General features: G+C 43.7%; 1 protein-coding gene across 3 annotated transcripts in view; it reads right to left on the bottom strand.

Moving 5' to 3' along the window:
- Positions 1-19,225, bottom strand: part of Nap1l4 (nucleosome assembly protein 1 like 4) — a 36,849-nt gene extending 17,624 nt beyond the window's left edge. The window contains exons 1-7 of one of the 3 annotated variants that reach the window (XM_057778395.1): positions 19,169-19,225; positions 9,218-9,248; positions 7,537-7,595; positions 6,533-6,632; positions 4,085-4,226; positions 3,839-3,925; positions 1,759-1,890 (exon numbers count right to left, since the gene is read on the bottom strand). In XM_057778395.1, coding sequence (XP_057634378.1) covers positions 1,759-1,890; positions 3,839-3,925; positions 4,085-4,226; positions 6,533-6,632; positions 7,537-7,595; positions 9,218-9,231 — 534 coding nt within the window. In that variant the 5' untranslated portion in view covers positions 9,232-9,248; positions 19,169-19,225. The remainder of the gene's footprint in view (positions 1-1,758; positions 1,891-3,838; positions 3,926-4,084; positions 4,227-6,532; positions 6,633-7,536; positions 7,596-9,217; positions 9,249-19,168) is intronic. The other 2 variants (XM_057778397.1, XM_057778398.1) reach the window with 2 other exon arrangements.
- Positions 19,226-19,719: the final 494 nt, after the last annotated feature.

Raw genomic sequence — 19,719 nt, 5'->3', positions numbered from 1 at the left:
CAGTTCTGGAAGCAGGCTACACCAAAAGCAGTCACATCTCTGAGGCTGACAGACGGAGCATGGAGCCTCACACTACGCACCCAATCTGAATACCTAGCAGCCTATCACCCATCTAACTGGCACAAATGAGAACCAATATGGAGGTGAGAATCTCCCCCAGCTCCCTGTTTTCACACAGGAAGAATCTGAACAAGGTCTTAGGTGATATAGGTATGAATAATTTGCATTGCTATAGATTTTAAGGTCAATTTTGTTATAGGTATATGTATTTCTGATCTTGATTAAGGTATTGTGATTGTGTAGTTCATGTAAAAATGTAATATATATAGGTTAATAGATAATTATCAATAATAGTCAAGCTTGTAGTCATGTTAGATTTTCTAGATGTACATAGATATATTTTAGATAGGCATTCTTCATATCTTTCAAAGATTATAAAATATGGCATTTTAAGTGTTTTAATAACTTAGGGTTTTTCTGACAATGAGACACGTCTGCTCCTGGCAGCACCAATCTACTTCAAGAAGAAAGAAGATGGGCATCGAAGAGTCACCTTATGGAGTTTGATAGCCATTTGGGCAAGAAACTGCCCTTGCCTGGACTATTGTATAAACTGGACACAGAGAACCCACAGGGAGAGAGGACTACTGAACTTGCCTAAAGCTGAGATGATCTTTCGGGGTTCCTGATTCATGAAAGAGTCTGCGAGACATTCTGCAGGACACAGCAGATAGTGACTGCCTTTGAAATTTCCTGCTTCATTGAAATGTCTGCTAGAAACTATGGGCCTGTAGGCCATAGACGGATGCCCCAACGGTACAGAGGAACTTTGGGTGGCTGTCCAGGCAGCGAGATGTCTCTGTGATTTCTAGAGTTTTGTAAGTTGCTTACTTCTCATTTACTTAGGTAACATTGTATCTTTCTGGAGTCTTTGATGGAGTTGAAGAATGGTTAGTTATAGTTATAGTTTTCCTTTGTTATGGTAAAAGATAAAGTAGATATAAATATTGTAACTGTAATTTTTACTTGATAACTGTTTTGTTGTATGTAATTTTGCTATGTTAAAGTTAAAGCCTTCCTTTTTTTCGTTTAAACAGAAAAAGGGGAAATGATGGAGGAAGGTCATTGGTTAATTAATAAAGAAACTGCTTGGCCCTCAAAGGTTAGAACATAGGTAGGTGGAATAAACAGAACAGAATGCTGGGAGGAAGAGGAAGTGAGCTTAGATGCCATTTCCTCTCCTCTCTGGGGCAGATACGATGAACTCCGACCCAGGATGGACGTAGGCTAGAATCTTCCCGGTAAGCGCACCTTGGGGTGCTACACAGATTATTAGAAATGGGCTAAATTAATACGTGAGAATGGGCCAAGCAGTGTTTAAAAGAATACAGTTTGTGTGTTGTTATTTCAGAGCATGAGCTAGCCAGGCAGCTGGGAGCTGGGTGGCAGGAACGCAGACCGCAGCTCCCTTCAACATTTAGGTGCAGTGCTGGACTTTGCAGGAGACTGCCTCTCAAGCTTGGTGTGAACAGAATTGTCAGCCTTGCCAAGAACTGCAAAAGAGAATGCAGTCCCTACAGCAAAGACCACTCCCCTAGGGATCAGCCCCCAAGAGGAGACTTTTCATCATCCTAAAAGGACCGCCCAGCACCCAAGTAAGCAGTGTGTAATACTAAGGCAAGTCCCTCAACATACTGCAGGAGTTGTGTATCACCCCAATCTTTTCCCACTTGTACCTACCAAGCAGATGCCCCTCACCTGCACCAGCTCACTAAGCATATCTACATTTCTGAAGATGGTGAACCAGAACTCAGGGATGCCTTTGGGGGTCAGCTCTTCTGCTGTTGCTGCTTCTTTCTCAGCTATAACTACTTTATTCTTCATATCTCCCTACAAAACAGAGTATAAACACAAAAGTCACTGAAAACACAAATTTACACACAGCTCAAAGTCTTACTGCAGGACATTATTTCAGGGTCTATCACACATTTCCCTTTCCTTCTGTGTGTCTCCAAACGACGGAGTTGGAAAAGGCATTCATGACACTATGTTCACATGTAATTTCACAATGAAATGTCCTATCAAGGGGAGAAACGGAAAAGGTGGCAAATTGCTACCAGACTTGTGAAAGAATGTCCAGTCTGTCTTGGTGAGCTTCCTGTCATCATACAATGAACGCTACAATAGCTTCGAGCAGACACACACGAAGTAATATCCATATGATTACTATAAGGGTGGAGAAAGCCCTAGTTCAAGCCAGGAGTGGTAGTAAACACCCATTATCCCAGCACCTGAGAGGCAGAGGCATGAGGACTACCATAAATTTGAGAGCAGCCTTGCCTGCAGATCAAGTTCCAGTCAGCCAAAGCTTTATAATGAGATCCTGTCACAAACAAACCCCAAGAAAACCTGTCTGCTGCAGCAGCATTGTAATCAGAAAACTATTCAGTAATTTGGGCATGCAGTTCCCAGGAGAAAGAGAACATCTGGGCAAACACCAGCATTGTGACCACAAAGACCACATAGCACCACGGAAGAGAGACTTGTTTGTAACATAGCCTCAGGAAGAAAGTCGATCAAAGGAAGTTGAACCAAGTGAATTCTGATTGCTTGTCACAACAGTCTATGATGGAGCAAAATGAAGAGACTGTTAAACCACCAAAATGGGCTTTTCATGGGTCATACGGAGCAAACTAATACAGAACCACAGCTATGCTGAGTGTGGTAGCATATGCCATCTCTGAGTTTGAGGTCAGCCTGATAATACACAGTGAGTTCCATGTCAAAGAGGGATACAAAACAAAACAAAAACAAAGCCATATAGCCACAAAAATTAAACATATTTCAAATAGATCCCTAAGAAAGAATTCCACTAAACCAAAGCTACCTATTATCTAACCACAAAATTACGCTGACAGGGGGGCTGGAGAGATGGCTCAGTGGTTAAGAGCATTGCCTGCTCTTTCAAAGGTCCTGAGTTCAATTCCCAGCAACCACATGGTGGCTCACAACCATCTGTAAAGAGGTCTGGCGTCCTCTTCTGGCCTTCAGTCATACTGACAGAATATTGTATACATAATAAATATTTAAAAAAAAATTACGCTGACAGGGGCTTAGGTGTGACTCAGATATGGAGAACCTGCCTTTTGCTTATGAACCTCTGGGTTACATCCTAGTACCTTTAAAAAAGCAAACAAACCAGGACAGAAGTTAAAATTAACTTTGCACCATGCTGGAACTTTACATGGCATTTGAATGAGACTGTCATAGAAAATGAATACAACATCATGATGCTGGTCAGTCACCTACCTGCTGGTCTAGAGACAGAATGAAGCTGAGCAGCCTGAAGTCTCCAGAAGGCCCCCCTCCATGTGCCTACTCCTTAGTAAGGGGGAACATGTACAGTTCTCACCCATGCTAACTTCTACCTCCTCTGGGCTCAGACTTTCACTGGTGTTAGAGTTAGTTTTGTTCTAGAGATAGGGTCTCACTATATAGACCAGGCTGGCCTAGAACTCAGATATTTTATTTATCTGCCTATCTCTCTAGTGCTGGTATCAGAAGCATGTTCAATCATGTCTGGCTCACTACAAGCAATTTTTGCCTACCTAACCACTGAGAAAGGTCCACAACTCACTTATGATAACCAATAATAGCACTGTCTCAGATGTCAGAGTGTCACCAAGGAACCATGCACCCAGTGAAAGAGAAGGGAACAACTGCAGGACTGCTCTACAAAGCTTTGCAAAGAAACAATGAGTAGAAGAACAAGGCTTTGAGTTCACCTTCCAATACCACAAAAGTAACTAGGATTAAACATTCCACAACAGAAACTCACAGCCAACTTGTCTTCTTCCTCATTCTCACTGTGCCATGCTGACTCTGCATCCGTGGGCTCCAGGTCACCAGTGATGAATTCTCTTCTCTGTGTTAAAAGCCAAGAGTCCATCAGCACTTTAGGCTCTCTGCAAACTCAAAAGCTAAGATATTTACACAGGACTCTGAAAAGACAAAGTCCCTGGGTGGTACTGTGTCTCACACCACAGGAACGACCACATGAGGCAAACACATCAATGGTACACACCTTGTCAAAGAGAGGTTGGTACAAGGCTGCATACTTCCTCTCTAGGTCATGAACTTCCTCGTAGAACTTGGCTTCTATGTGCGCACACCTCACCTGGAGCTGCTTCAGAGCATTAATTCTCCTTTTGACAGCTTTGGGTAAACTACAAGACAACAGGAAATAAAGCACTGAGTGCCAGCAAACAACCAGCACATAAACAGACACCCTGACTATGAAGAGCTGCTAAACCTCTACATGCAAACAAGCCTAGAGAAAAGAACAGACTTGGTCAAACCAGGTGATACACGCCTTTAATTCCAGCAGAAGCAGGTGGATCTCTGTAAGCTCGAGGCCAGCCAGGTCTATTTAAGAAGTTCCAAGACAGTGAGGGACACATATAAAAACCCTGTGAGATATTGAGGTGGGAAGAGGGAGAAGGGGGGGAGGGGAGGGGAGGGGAGGGGAGGGGAGGGGAGGGGAGGGGAGGGACTAAGGAAGCCGGAAAAGACACAAACTGTCAGATGGAAAAACAGGGTCATTTCATATCAAAAGCAGAAATAGGGGATCAGTTTGTAAAACTGCTCTTTTGTTCCAACCTAACTGGTGATGAAAACAGACCAAAGGAAGCTGGGCACACTTGCAATCCCACCATGTAGAAGGCCACAGCAGTAAGAGCAGCAGGAGTAGAAGGTTATTCTGGGCTACACAGAGACCAAGGAGGAAGAGTGTAGTTACAGGTAGAGCACTAACCTAACATGCAGATGGTCCTTGTTCAATTTCCAGGAAAACACGAAAACACACACACACACACAAACACAGAGAAGGGAGCTGGGCATGGTCTCATGCACCTCTAATCTTAAGTCGATGTAGAAGATCAGTTATTTAAGGCTAGGCTTGGCTACTAGTGAATTCAAGGCCAGCCTGGACTACAAGAGATTCATTCTGTCTCTAAAAGAAACAAAGACTGGGGCTGGAGAGATGGCTCAACACTTATGAGTATGTGCTACTTTTACAGAAGACCCGAGTTCAATTCCTAGCACCCATGTTGAATGGCTTACCTACCTAAAACTACCTCTTGGAAGATCTGATGCCTATAGCCTTCACTGGGCACCTGAAGTCAAATGTGTGTGCATACATATGCATTCATAATTTAAAGAAAACCCACCAAAGAGATGGCTCAGTGGGTGAAGGCACTTGCTGCCAAGCATAATGAATGACCTGAGTTAAGTTCCTAAGAATCACAAGATGGAAGGAGAAAATAGACTCCTTCAAACTGTCCTCTAACCTCTCCATGTACACAACAGGATTAAATAATAAACATCAAAAGCCAAATCACAGACAAGGACCAGACACAGGCAAGCTGACAGGCACATGGGCCGTGTCTAAAACTGCACGGACACACGAAGTCTACAGACACCCACATACAATTTCCTCTAATCACACCTGCTAAGAGTTTCTTTGCCTCTGTTCCAGAATTTATTTTTTGTTTGTATGAACACTCCTAAAATCAAAAGAAAAAAACATGCCAGACAGTGGTGGCACATGCCTTTAATCCCAGCACATAGGAGGCAAAGGCAGGTAGTTCTTAAGTTCTGAGGCCACTCTGGTCTAGAGTGAGTTCGAGGAAACACAGAGAAATCATGCCTCGAAAAACCAATAAATAAATAAACAAATAAAAAGAAAAAAATTTAACTTTATAAAATTACTTAAAATCCCCCAAAACAGTGCCCCCAAGTTAAAACTTGTTCACAGAAAATCTGAATGCAGAGTTCATAAGCACCCAGTGCTGGCCCAAATACCATTCAAGGCCAACCAACACATATGTGAGGCTGTGCTCACAAGCTGTCACAACTCTGTGCTCCATCCTAGTGAGCAAATGCCACTCAATATGCACACTTACAATAGCCAGAAAACCAGACATCATTCTGAACTCTTTGACTACACCCTCAATACACCTACTCTACAAAACAACAACTGCATATAAGGTACCTGTGCATTAGAGGCTGGACTCAACCCAGCACAAGAAAAGCAAAACAGGACAAAGAAAACCTATATCCACTAATTAAAGCCAGAAAGGCCTCTAAATGGACACAAGGAAATGTGCAGTGTCTCCTCCAGTTGTAGCAACTATGCCTCGGAATCTGAGATGGCACATCTCTTCTAGAAGGCAGACAGGGAAGCCCTTAGAAGAGCTGCCCAGAGTAGGCATCTCATTTCTACTGTACAGCAAGGCCACAACATGGACCTCCTAACAAGGGTAAAGGTGTAGGTGTCCAGCAGTTTGCCAGTACTCTACCAGCGCAAGCTTATTAGCTTGAGTTCTCTACAATCCACAAGGTGGCACTGTGCATCACCAAGTAGACAAGATGAGCTAGCTGATCCTGAGAAATGAAAACCATACTTGTTCCTACTCTGAGGCATGGAGATGTTTGTTCTGTTGCTTGACATCATCACTGGCAATGTACTCACGTTTCTATGTAGCTAGAAGGAGTGTGAGAGACGTTGTCAAGACGTTCCTGCAAAGCTGCCAGCACTTGTGGGTTCTGCATCACCTGGTCTGTGAGCTTTTCTATGAGTTGAAAAGACACTAGAGTTATTCAGCAGCCAAGAATCCAAACACCAACATGGATCTCAGGCTTGTCACCCTACCTACACAAGAGGCCGAGCAGGGAAATGCCATGCCAAACAAGACTTTATCTTAAAATAAAAAACCACAAGAGAGCCAGGGCTATTTTACCTAGCACATGAGGCCTTGGGGCTAAATCCACCACAAATGTGTTTTAGAAGTACACATTCTCAGCCAGATGTAGTGGCATATGCCTTTAATCCCAGCCCTTGGGAGAGGCAGGTGGATCTCTGAATTTGAGGCCAGCCTGGTCTACAAAGTGAGTTCCAGGACAGCCAAGACTACATAGTCCCCACTCCCAGCTCAGATACAGATTTTTTTTTTTTCATTTTATCATCATTATGTGTATGTGTTCAATCAGACATGTATGAGAACAGGTGTACATGCTCCAGAGCCTGTGTGTGGAAGTCAGGGGGTCACTTTTAGGAGTTGGTTCTTGCCTTCCACAGTGGATTCTTGGGACTAATTCAGGGTGCCAGGTCTGCACAAAGAGCAATACTACAAGCTGAGCCACCTTGCTAACCCATCACATACAGATTTCTCATTGGCAGGGACAGTTCCCGTGTGAATTTATTGACACAATGACACATCTAGATTTGGCTTCAAAATAAGCAGGAAGAGGAAAGTTGAAGGTGCAAGTCTGATTAACATTCTGATGCCCAGATCATGTCAAGGCCAGCACAGGAGCAGGGTCATGGTGTTCTCTTTCATGGAGTCTGAATTTCTAATCACTACAGACAAAAATCCTTTACTGCTACTATAATTATTGTAACAAGTGGTTCTGGAAGAGACAGACTCTCAGACACAGATGGAAACCCTCAATCACTGCTTTATCCATAGCACTGACCTGTACTACTGCCATTTTTAGCAGCTTCCACAGAATCTGCAGGGCTTCCATCTGAAAGACTAAAACAAGTTTACAAAGTATTATAAACAGAGTCCTAAAGACAGCATCATCTGGCATTTTCAGTGATTTTCCAATGTACTAGGGATCTGTGCAGCAAGGAACTTCAGGTCAGATGAAGATAACACTGACTGGGTATGGTGGTACATGCCTTTAATCCCAGCACTTGAAAGAGGCAGGATTTATCAAGACAGCTAGAGCTATATAATGAGACCCATGGGGGCGAGGGGGCACAACAACTAACAAACAAACAAAAAGGAAAAAAAGACAACACTGACAAACGGGAGTTATCTAAGGGAGAATCCCATCTAAAAAGATCGTAACCAGCAGGGTGTGGTGGCACACACCTTTAATTCCAACACTCCAGAAGCAGAGGCAGGCGATCTCTGTGAGAGGCCTACAGAGCAAGGTTCAGAACAGCCAGAAACAGAGAAACCCTGTCTCGAAGGAAAAAAAAAAAAGAAAAAGAAGAAAAAAGAAAAATCACACCCACCTAGTTCCCCTCCCAACACACAGGCTGTTCTGCACTAATCTGCAACTCATTTAAAAAAAAAAAAAAAAAAAACTTTATTTAACTTTATTTCATGTACATTGATATAACAATGTCAGATTCTCTGGAATAGCGGTTACAGACAGCTGCGAGTTGCCATGTGGGTGCTGGGAATTGAACCCACAGTCAATGCTCTTAACCACTGAGCCATCTCACCAGCCCCTAATCTGCAACTCTTGCTAAAGCTTCTTAATTTCCCCTTTTTGTTTTGAGACAGGGTCTAACTCAGTATCAGTAGTCCTGGCTTCGTGGGTGCTGTGGTGACAAGTTTTTTTTTATCTCGTTTTTAGTATTTAAGAGTTAAAAAAAAGGAAAGAAAAAGAAAAACTTCTATGTGCCACGTGTGATGATACACACCTTTAATCCTAGTACTTAGGAACAGAAACAAGAGGATCTCTGAGAGTTTTGCACAACCCTGAAGCATACAGAGTTCTAAGCCAGCCAGGGCTACACACTGAGATCCTGTCTTAAAAACCAAATAAAACCCAAGAACAAAAATGTTTATGCATATGTCCATATATGGGTGTATGGACAAGTGCAATGCTAGTGGAGGCCAATCAGAAGAGGACCTCAGATTCCTGGAACTAGAGCTTGTGAGCTGCCCAATGTGAGTTCTGGGAACCAAACCTAGGTCTTTGCAAGAGCTATATAAGCAAAATAAAACGACATGTATGAAAATGCTATGATGAAATCTAATATCTTTTACGTCAACTAATAAATTAAAACAGGCACTCAACCAACACTGACCTTGAACATCCCACAAAAAAATCCTTCCATCCTTGAAAGCCACACTAGGTAGCCACCAGGATTTTATCAAGGATTTCATCAAGGGTGAGGAAGTAGGAGTTAAAAGTCAAGGAGGACAGGAACTATATCTGCACAAGGTCTCCAAATACCAGCGTCTGAGACAGTTGGTATCTGACATCAATTTCTTAGCCAGTAAAAGGGAGAGAATGGGCCATTACCACTTGACATTTAAATTATTTTAACTTTGAATTCTAGTTTCTGAATTACAGTGGACAGCAGCACCCTACCTAAACCTAAGTCCAATAAACAAGGTTCATTTTGGCTTACCTGTTTTCTGCCATCTGAACGTCTTTGTCCCCTAAAAATGAGAAAGTTAACAGTTACATTCACCAAAAAACGTATTACTCTTCCAACACCATTTAATCATGGCAATCTACCAGATGTGGCTGTTGAAACCATTTTGCAGGTGAAGGAAACAAAATGCCCCAGATGTGACCTGAAATTATTTGAGCACATACGTGTCTAATCTCATAGATGGGTACACTTAAGATCTAGGTTTCACTAGACTGTGCACGTCTTTAAGCTCAACAACTGGGAGGCAAGAGGCAAGCAGATCTGTAAATCTGAGGCCAGCCTGATCTACATGGAGAGTTCTTGGTAAGACAGGGCTTCATAGTGAGACCATGTTAAAAAATAAAATTAAATAATAAGTCTCATGTCCTGCATGCTTCACTTTAAAACTTTTATCGTTTTATTTTTGAGAAAGCATCCCATGTATCTGGGACTGGCCTCCCACACAATTTCTGTCCCTCCGATTCCACCTCCCCTGAACCAGGATTACAAGCATGCATCATCATGCTGAGTTTATGCAGTGCTGGGCTTCATGCACACTACAAACTAAGCTAGATCCACGGCATTCTTACTGACACTAAAGTGACCAGACTTTGCAGAAGGAAAAAAAAAAAAAAAAAAACCCAGAACCCTAACCTGCCTTCTATCTACAATAAATCTAGCAGATCTACATAGCAACTCTAACCCAAACAATTCAAAAGCATTCACTGTTGTTTAAACTGTCTCTCAAATACTCAGAGTAATGATAATTCTATCTGCCCTCATCTTTTATGTCCTCTGCACTTTAAAACACTGAGAGACACTCCACATGACTATAGTGTAAGAATGCTTGATCTCAAGGCGGCTTCTTTACTTTAAAGGTGTGATGAGTTGAGGCATCATACAAAGCCCTTCCCACTTGTCCAGTGCACACAGGACTTTCTGAAAGCTGTGCTGGTGCAGGAAAACAGGAGACTTAAGAAAAACGGTTCCAGGGGCTGGAGAGATGGCTCAGTGGTTAAGAGCACCACCTGCTCTTCAAGAGGTCCTGAGTTCAATTCCCAGCAACCACATGATGGCTCACAACCATCTATAATGAGATCTGGTGCCCTCCTCTGGCGTGCGGGCATACATGGAGGCAGAATGTTGTATACATAATACATAATAAATAAATAAATCTTTAAAAAAGAAAAGAAAAACGGTTCCAGCAAGAGTGATGTACAACTGTTTTACAGTTAACTCAATTCCATCTTCTATTAGGTTTTTATTGTTTCAAAAGAAAATGTGTGCAGATGGCCCATGCCTTTAATCCCAGGGTTTGGAAGGCACAAGTCAAGTATTCAAGGACCGACACCCTGATTTACAAATTGAGGTTCAGGCCAGTGAAACCTTCTCTCAAAATAAAATGCACAATGTGGAGGCCCAAAGAGGCCAAAGGTCAGAGTGTATGGGACTTGTTTTTAGTTCATTCAAGATTATTGTGCTTCTAACTCAAAAAAAGGTCCCACCTTAGTTGTAAATCAGAGTTCTGCTCTCTCAAGGCTCCTGTCAACAGGTGAGGCTGGTTGCCAGACCCCTGCTCCTGAATTAGTGAAGTAGTTGGTTCCTACCTAAAACAAAAGTCTAAGGATCCAACTAAGTTCTAGTTCCCTTTATGGAAATAACTTGGGATTCCACCCAGGGAGTGGTTTGCCTAGGGCTTGAGTCAAAGGCATGAGATGAATGTAGCCCATATGACTTTCAATTTGTATGTTAATGCAGTCCTTTTTCTCTACTAGTACCTTTTGAAATAAGGGGTGTGTTAAGCTGTTGGAAAATAAAACACGAGTGAATTTTCAGTACTCAACTGAAATTCCCTCCCGATACTATCCTATATGTTTCTGCGTTTTATTATTTTCACTCACGTCTTTGTATTCTTTACTATATTTCTAAATCCCCACGCCTCCACTCTGGAACAAGGGTATTTTTGTCAAGGCTGCCCCCCCCCCCACGCCCCAGCACAAAAACACATCATATGACTACTGTCTCTTGTTTTTGTTCAAGACAGGTTGCTTCTTTTTTTTTTTTTTTTTTTTTTTTTTTTGCTGTCTGGGAACACTCACTTTGTATACCAGGCTGACCTCTGCCTCCCACAATGCCGGGATCACCAAAGTCCTAGAATAAATTTTTGTTTGTTTTTGTTTTTCAAGACAAGGTTTCTCTGTATAGCCCTTGCTGTCCTGGACTTGCTCTTTAGTCCAGAGATCCACCTGCCTCTGCCTCCCAAGAGTTGGGATTAAAGGCATATGTCACCACTAGAGCCTGTCCTAGAACTAGCTCTTGTAGACCAGGCTGGTTTTAACTCACAGAGATCCGCCTGCCTCTGCCTCAGGAGTGCTGGGATTAAAGGCGTGCGCCACTACTGCCCAGCTAGGATCTACATTCTATATTTATCTACCCTATAAAGCTCACCACTCTCAATGCCAGCAAACACTATTGTCCAGATGGCCAAGTCAGAGGCTTTTCTACCATACACTTTTGGTTTGTGGTCTCCATAAACACCTTAGTGTAGTTTCCCACCCCTTGCCATTCTTAACTTGGATGGCAAGATTTTCATGGAGATTTTTGGGTTAAAAAATGAGCAGATTGCCGGGCGGTGGTGGCGCACGCCTTTAATCCCAGCACTTGGGAGGCAGAGGCAGGCGGATCTCTGTGAGTTTGAGACCAGCCTGGTCTACAAGAGCTAGTTCCAGGACAGGCTCCAAAACCACAGAGAAACCCTGTCTTGAAAAAACCAAAAAAAAAAAAAAAAAAAAAAAAAAAAAAAAAAAAAAAATGAGCAGATCCCAATAAATACTGCTGAGCTGTTAATACACTTGCACTTCCTACACTTTGGTGCCACAATTACAGTACCCCATTACCTTTCTATGACTAACAGCACCTTCTCTAGACCACACTCCCAGCCCAGCATCCTTTCCCAGCTATATAGCCTTCCTCTAAGCCTGGGTCTTGCCATCCATTAACCTAGAAGTCATACCACCTGAACCAATTATGAAGGTCATTTGCCTCACCACAGTGGTAAAGCAGGCCTGCCCACCTCTAAAACACATGCATAGACTATCTTGCCCTGTCATTCTATCCCCTCCCTGCACAGAGACCAAGCTCATGATAGCTCACTTAGCCATGCACCACCCATTATTGTGTTTACCAAACACTGAAAGTCACAGAGCTATCAATTTGCAGGTATGAGAGAAAAACCCATTTTATTTTAAAGGTTGGAATGATAAGTTTTATTTTTTTTAAACAGATTTTTTTAAGATTTATTTATTTATTATGTATGTAACATTCTGCCTCCATGTATGCCTGCACGCCAGAGAAGGGTGCCAGATCTCAGTACAGATAGCTGTAAGCCACCATGTGGTGCCTAGGAATTGAACTCAGGACCTCTTGAAGAGCAGGTGGTGCTCTTAACCACTGAGCCATCTCTCCAGCCCCTGGAATGATAAGTTTAATGATAGTTTTATGAAGCCACAGTATTAAGCCTTGTCAGACAAACTACTTTTAAAAGGTATCAAGAGTCAGACATAGGCCAGGCGGTGGTGGCGCACGCCTTTAATCCCAGCACTAGGGAGGCAGAGGCAGGCGGATCTCTGTGAGTTCGAGGCCAGCCTGGTCTACAAGAGCTAGTTCTAGGACAGGAACCAAAAACTACGGAGAAACCCTGTCTCGAAAAATTTAAAAAAAAAAAAAAAAAAAAAAACAGAGTCAGACATATTGATACATGACTGTAATTCCAGGACTTTAAAAGTATGGTTATACTGGCTATATGGCAAGTTACAGGCCAGCCTGGGCTAAGAAGTTATCTGTCTTCAAACCAAACCAAAACCCTGGCAATCAAGTTAGATTATAACAGACACCAGGAATCCCAAGTTAATAAAATACATAGGTTTAGATTCCATTCCAGAACATGCTGCTTTTTTATTTCCAGAAGACACAACAGTCCTATTATAGATTCATCTCCTTTATTTCCCCAAACATCAAAAACTTTTCAAAGGAAAAACTTTTTAAACTTTTGAGGCAAACTTTAAAGTGGCCACTTCTTAAAGATAAAAACAAAAACAACAAAAAAACTTTTATGCAGGTGTAGCCTATGTGCACAATACCCAAGAGGCCAGAAGAGGGCACAAGATCCTTCTACAACTGGAATCACAGGTGGTTTTGATCACCACACTAGTCATGAGTACCAAAGCCATGTCCTCTGCAAGAGCAGTCAGTGCTCTTAACAACTGCTATCACCTAAACTGGCACCCCTGAAAGGCAAAGGCTTTATATCATCTGTTTTCATAAAGTCAAAGATCCTCAAAGTCTTACCACAAGATAAGCAAATGATTACTATTAACCGAAACTAGCCTGAAGAGATAGGTCAGTGGATAAATGTACTTGCCATCAAGACTGATGATCTCAGTTTGATTACTGTACCCCACCCGATAGGAGAACAGACTCCCAAAAGTTGTCATCAGGGGCTGGAGAGATGGCTCAGAGGTTAAGAGCACTGACTGCTCTTCCAAAGGTCCTGAGTTCAATTCCCAGCAACCACATGGTGGCTCACAACCATCTGTAAGGAGGTCTGGTGCCCTCTTCTGGCCTGCAGGCATACACACAGAATATTGTATACATAATAAATAAATTAAAAAAAAAAGTTGTCATCAGACCTTTACATATTGCATATTAACATTATGTACACACACATAAAGAACCCTAAAGAACAATAACTTGGTTCACAGCAAGAAAGATGGCAGAATGACCTAGCAAAGCTTCGGATGTGTGCTCAGGTTCTATAAGAGTACTGACTTGCAGCAACTTAGGACCATGTCAAAGGAGCAAAAAAAAATTGACCTGTTTAAAGTAGGAATCAGAAAAGGCCCCTAGGACATCCCAATTTCCCCTGGCTAGTGAGGAGGCCAGACACTGGACACAGTTCATCACCACTCCTAGTATGCTAAGTGTATACAGAAACACTTAAGCCCCAGGGTCAGATTCCCAGATGTGCACAATGTGTTGGTAACTGGGCTGGAGATGCAGCTCAGTAGTAAATCACTGCCCAAAAAACAGAGTGCCTAACTCCATTCCCAAAAAAGAAAGGAAAGGGCTACTAGTCAACATTCATTTATCCTTTTAATTTCTGAGTTGTTAAATACAAAAGGGAGCCAGGAAGATTACTCTGAGTTCAAGGCCAGCCTGGGATACATAAAACTGTCTCAAAATTGTTGTAGTCTCCAAACTAAAAGGGGTAGAGTATATTTGATTCACACACTAGTAGTCTTTATTTTATGTTTGAACTAATTTAAACAATACTTAATGTGTATTATCTAGTATATATGGTCTTCCTTCATCTTTTAGCCTTCATCACAAAACTAAACCAGGCTTTACCACAAAACTTAACTAAACCATCTCTCTAATCTCTGCCTGTGAAGTCACAGAGTTAGAATATCAAGGTCAGCCTCAACTTAGACAGGAGAACCTCTCTCAGAAAATTACAAAGTAAACCTTAAGAAGTGAGACTTAAAAAAAAAAAAAAAAAAAAAAGAAGTGAGACTTAGTAGAACATAACTTCAGGACACCGAGGAAGTGAGAATGAAGTCAGGTAGTCTCAAACAAGCCAGGCCATGCACCAGGTCTGGGTTTGACACCAATACTAAATAAATGAAATAGTGACTCACCATGAGCTACATACAAGCCAGCTAAGGCCTTGTCTTTAGAATAAACAGTAATAAAACAAATGGAGACCCTAAATGTTGACAAAGGCAGATATTGAAATAATACAGCTGCAGACAAGGATCTACAGCCACAAACCCTTGCTGTAGGTTTTGAAAAAAAAAAAAAAAAACATGGCCCCGACAATACTCTGATTGACTCTCTACTTCCAACCTCTGAACTATAACACAATAAATGTGCTGTTTGAAGCAAAACTGAAAAACAAACTCAAAAAAGAACAACCACCCCCACATATAACAGTTATTATCTGACAATGATTTATTTTGGGGATATGTGATGTTGTGTGCCCCTGTGCACACGCGTGAAGGTCAAAGGACAAAGCGTGTCTTGCACCATCACTTTCCACCTTATTTCCTTTGAGACAAGTCTCAATGAAGCTAAAACTAGCCTTGGGCTAGGCCACACCTGGCTTTCCACATTGGAGCACAGGTCCAAACTGAGGTTCTCATGTTTGTGCAGCAAGTGCTCTTAACCACTGAATCATCTCCCCAGCCCTAATAAAAAATATTTTACAATTCTTTATTACATATTTATTGTGTGTGAGCGAGAGTGTTTGTGCCATGCACATGGAGGTCAGAGGACAACTTCTATGAGTAGGTTCTCTCTTTTCACTAGGTGGGGTTAGGGAACACATTTAGGTCATCGGGCTTGGTTGCAGGCACCTTTGCCAACTGAGCCATCTTGTTAACCCATAACATTTTTAAGCAATTAGATTTAAGCAACTGGAGGTCCTAGGTAGTGCTAGAAGACCACTCTTTTTCTGTTTGCTTCTAAGACTTCTCATCAGTATTTAGCACCAATGACTGATGAAGGGAATTCCAGGAGGGTAGAGCATGTCCACTGACTCAATGCAGAGTTCAGGGCTCAGCAAAGGACTTGGCAAGAAATCTCTGCTCAGTTAATCCCTGCTGTTACCTGTAAGTACAATGGCACTAAACAGGAACCCTTTGCATACCTTGGCCTATCCTAGGCAACTCTGGAAGACACAGGATGAAGACATTTCCTTATTCACACTTGCTTACTTACAATATCTACTACTCTGAAGGCTCAGGGCCAGTCTCACCTCACTAGACTGAGTTTCCTGGACACAGGATGGACAGACACTCAGTTACAACAGCTGACACAGGCCAGGCGGTGGTGGCGCACACCTTTAATCCCAGCACTCGGGAGGCAGAGGCAGGCGGATCTCTGTGAGTTCGAGACCAGCCTGGTCTATAAGAGCTAGTTCCAGGACAGACTCCAAAACCACAGAGAAACCCTGTCTCGAAAAAAAAAAAAAAAACCAACAGCTGACACAATAGACAAGAAGAAATTATTTAAGAGTAGACAGCACACAGGATCAAAAGGTAAAGTTCACAAAGCTATCTTTTGTAGTCTTCGCACTATAAAAAATACAATGTGCCTCCTGTTACTCCAAACTCACCCAAAGTAAAATTCAATAGCAGACCAAAGTGAAGCAGCTGAGTTTCCTTTACCAAAGGCAGGAGAGATCCGGCCGCTAAAAATGAAAGCAAACCTATGCTACCACCAATTATGCTTCAAAAATGCCTAAAAGTTCAATCCAAGATTCCACTACTTACCCATCAAAACAGGCCTCCCAGCCTGTGATCAACAGCAGGTCTTCCAAGTGTGGTTCAGGGAGCCTCCATATACTATCACTAACAGATAACCCCATGCAAAACTTGGGGGGTAGAAGAGGAAACCCCTGCGGTTCCCCTAGTAGCTTCCTCCCCTTACAGTAGAAGCAGCAAACTGACATCAGCTTCAATTCTAGTGGCTGAAATGCACTTCATCTTTCTTGCTTTAGTGCTGGCTGGCCTCGAGCTTCCTGCTTGAGCTACCTCCCAAGTGCTGGGTATAGATGTAAGGCAGCACACTCACTTATACTTCCTTTTAAATAAACAAAAAGTTTGTACTCATGGGTTAGTGTTCCCCAGCAGCTCACGATCAATGCCTCTTTTCAGAATATGTCACTTGGGGATCCAAGCTGTAAAAGCATTCACCTACCTGTTTACTTCACACAGAGAGCAACCCTTAGACCTTCAGGGATTTAAACTACTCTTAAAATTGTAGTTTATTTTATGTGTATGGGTGTTTTCCCCGCTTGTCTGTGCACTACTTGCAGAGGCCAGAAAATGGCATCGCATCCCTAGGACTGGAGTTAGAGACCATTAGGAGCCACCCTGTGAGTGCTAGGACTCAAACCTGGATCCTCTGCAATACTACCCAATGTTCTTAACCACTGAACCACCTCTCCAGGCCCTAAATTACTCTCTTGTCCAGAATTTTTTTCTTCCAAAGCAAAAATTTTAGGTACTCTGGCATTTTTCTTTTAAACAAGTAAAACGCAAACTTTTGTACAGGCTTTAAACTACACAGCATGAAGACAGCAAGCAGGGACTCAGTACTCTCAGTTACCTCTCACTAAGAGGTAAATAGTTTAAAAATTGAGTCAGGATCTTGCTGTGTTGCCAAGCCTGATTTTGAAGTCTGAGTTCTAGAATAGCTGGGGCTATAGATTGTACACCACGCCTATCTTAGTTGGGACATTTTAAGATTCAAACACAAAGTCATACTGAATTGTGAACTATCTCATCCCTAAGAACTGCATCTCTGCAGAAGTATAAACCTGTAAACTCCATTTTCTCAACTACACAAATCCAAACAGCCAAACCCACAAGTCATAATGGCCATGTTTTCTGAGGAAATCTCAAAATACATACATCTTTTCCAAAATTTTGGTGGTCAAGGTTATTAATCCAGAAAACGATAAAATCAGCTATTATTTTCACCAGTTATTCTATATATTTGAAAAACAGGTCAAGATTTAAAGTTAACATCAAAATGTAAGGGTTTAGATGTTATAACATTGTGAACCAATAATATTGGTCAACCAAGGGGAAAAAAATGGCCCACAACCGAGTTTGACAGCGGCCACTTTAGACAAAGGCATTAAAATGATGCAACAGCCCCTGCCAGATGAGCCATTCCTCTTTAATTCTGGAGCATATCCCAATCCTATCAGTGCCCTCTTTTCTCTGAATCTCACTGTTCATCTGCAGAGTTTATTACAACAGCAACTGAGGTTAAATCCACTTGAGTTTAAATTCAAGCTACCATCACAGTCAAACCATCACGCTTCACATAACAGGGCTCTTCTTTGCAATACAAACCGAACACTCCTATGCCAAAAATTCACAGCACTACAAAGCCCACTTCTTTTCTAGTTTTATGCCCGATTCTGGACTTGTCGGATTAGGAACGCTAATCTGCCAAACCTACAACTATTCCATAAACTAAACGGCTTCCGAATCCAGGCGTTTCATGTTGAGGCATACTCACTCAGCCTGTTGCACCTATATCACAGATTATTGTGAATGGAGTTAAGGCACGTCGGGAGCTTTAACGAGCCCCTGGTGTGTAGTAAGCAGGGATTAGTCACCAAGAGGAGGCAGCCACTATGACAAGGCGGCGACAGTAATTTAAAAAAAAAAAAAGCATCTAACTTTTAGGACCAAGAACTTCAGCTTGGGCCTTTTTGCTAGGGAATTTGCAGACGCCTGTGACAGTGGCGTACGTGAAGCAAGCTACCGCAGGAATTCCTCCGAGGTAGCAAAGCCAAGCAGAGTTGGAGGAAGCGCAGGCCGACAGCCCCAAGGATGCCCCTGGGGAGAAGGGGTGCTGCTAGCGACCCTGCACCCTTTAGGGGCGGGCCCACGGGTCGGAAAGCTCCGTATATGTCACTAAGTTGACTCCGCCTCCGCCGCAGGCTCCCAGAGTCGGACCAGGGCGCTGTGCGGAGACCGTGGAAAGCCCGGAAGGGCGAGGCGGTGGCCCGGCTGTGAGAATGCCGTGAACCCCTTCCTTCCCAGGCGCGGTTTCAAGACGAGGCGCACCCAGGCCCACCTCGCTGGGGAGGCCTTGTCCCCCTCAGGGAACCGCCTGCGCGGCTTCGCGTGCGCTCACCGGCGGCGGGAACAAAGCGCGCTGACCTTCAGCCGGGGGCGGGGCGGCGCGGAAGAGGGACGGGCCCGCCATCCGCCGCCACCCGCCACCCGGACGGCTGATGGAGCCGCCGCTCGCCTCCGCTGGCCGCCATGGCGCGTCGGCCCGCCCGCGCCACCCTCCCCCCGCCTCCGCCGCCCCGGCCCCTGTCCAGCCGCCCGCCGCGCCGTTACCCACCGGGGACCTCACCTCGCGCCTCCTGCGGCACTAGAGCCCGTGTAAAGCTCGCTCCGGGGCTACGCCGCCGTGGCCGCCAACAAGACCACCTGCCACTGGCCGCGTCGCCAGGCTCCGCCCTCTACGAACAAAACGGGCTGTGAATTGGCAATAGAGCTGTCTGTCAACTGCGCCTCGGCGCTGGTAGAGGCGGCACCCAATCAAAAGCCGTTGAGGGAGTACGGCGCCGCGCTCAAGCCCGCGAGCTATATGTAAATGAGGGCGTGACGTATATCCCGGCGCACGCGCAATTCCGCGCCTTTTTAAAGGGGCTGCTGGGGCGCGTTTAGGGGTTCTTTTGTATTTTGAGCGTACAGCAGATTCCAAGATTTGTGTCCTGGGCCTGTCGGCAATGCTCTCCCCAGGTTACCTGCCGCCCCTGGCCCGGGGAAAGCACCGCTTACCTCCCAAGGCCTTTCGGACCTCAGTCAGGTGGTGTGTACCTGCCCTGCGGGTGCCCTGCTGATCCTCAGAAAACTTCAACACACCTGATAAAAAACAAACTAGCTGCAGACGCGTGCGTG

The sequence above is a fragment of the Chionomys nivalis genome, chromosome 8 (assembly GCF_950005125.1).
Source record: "Chionomys nivalis chromosome 8, mChiNiv1.1, whole genome shotgun sequence".
Classification (NCBI taxonomy): domain Eukaryota; kingdom Metazoa; phylum Chordata; class Mammalia; order Rodentia; family Cricetidae; genus Chionomys; species Chionomys nivalis.
This window is presented reverse-complemented; position numbering and strand designations above follow the sequence as displayed.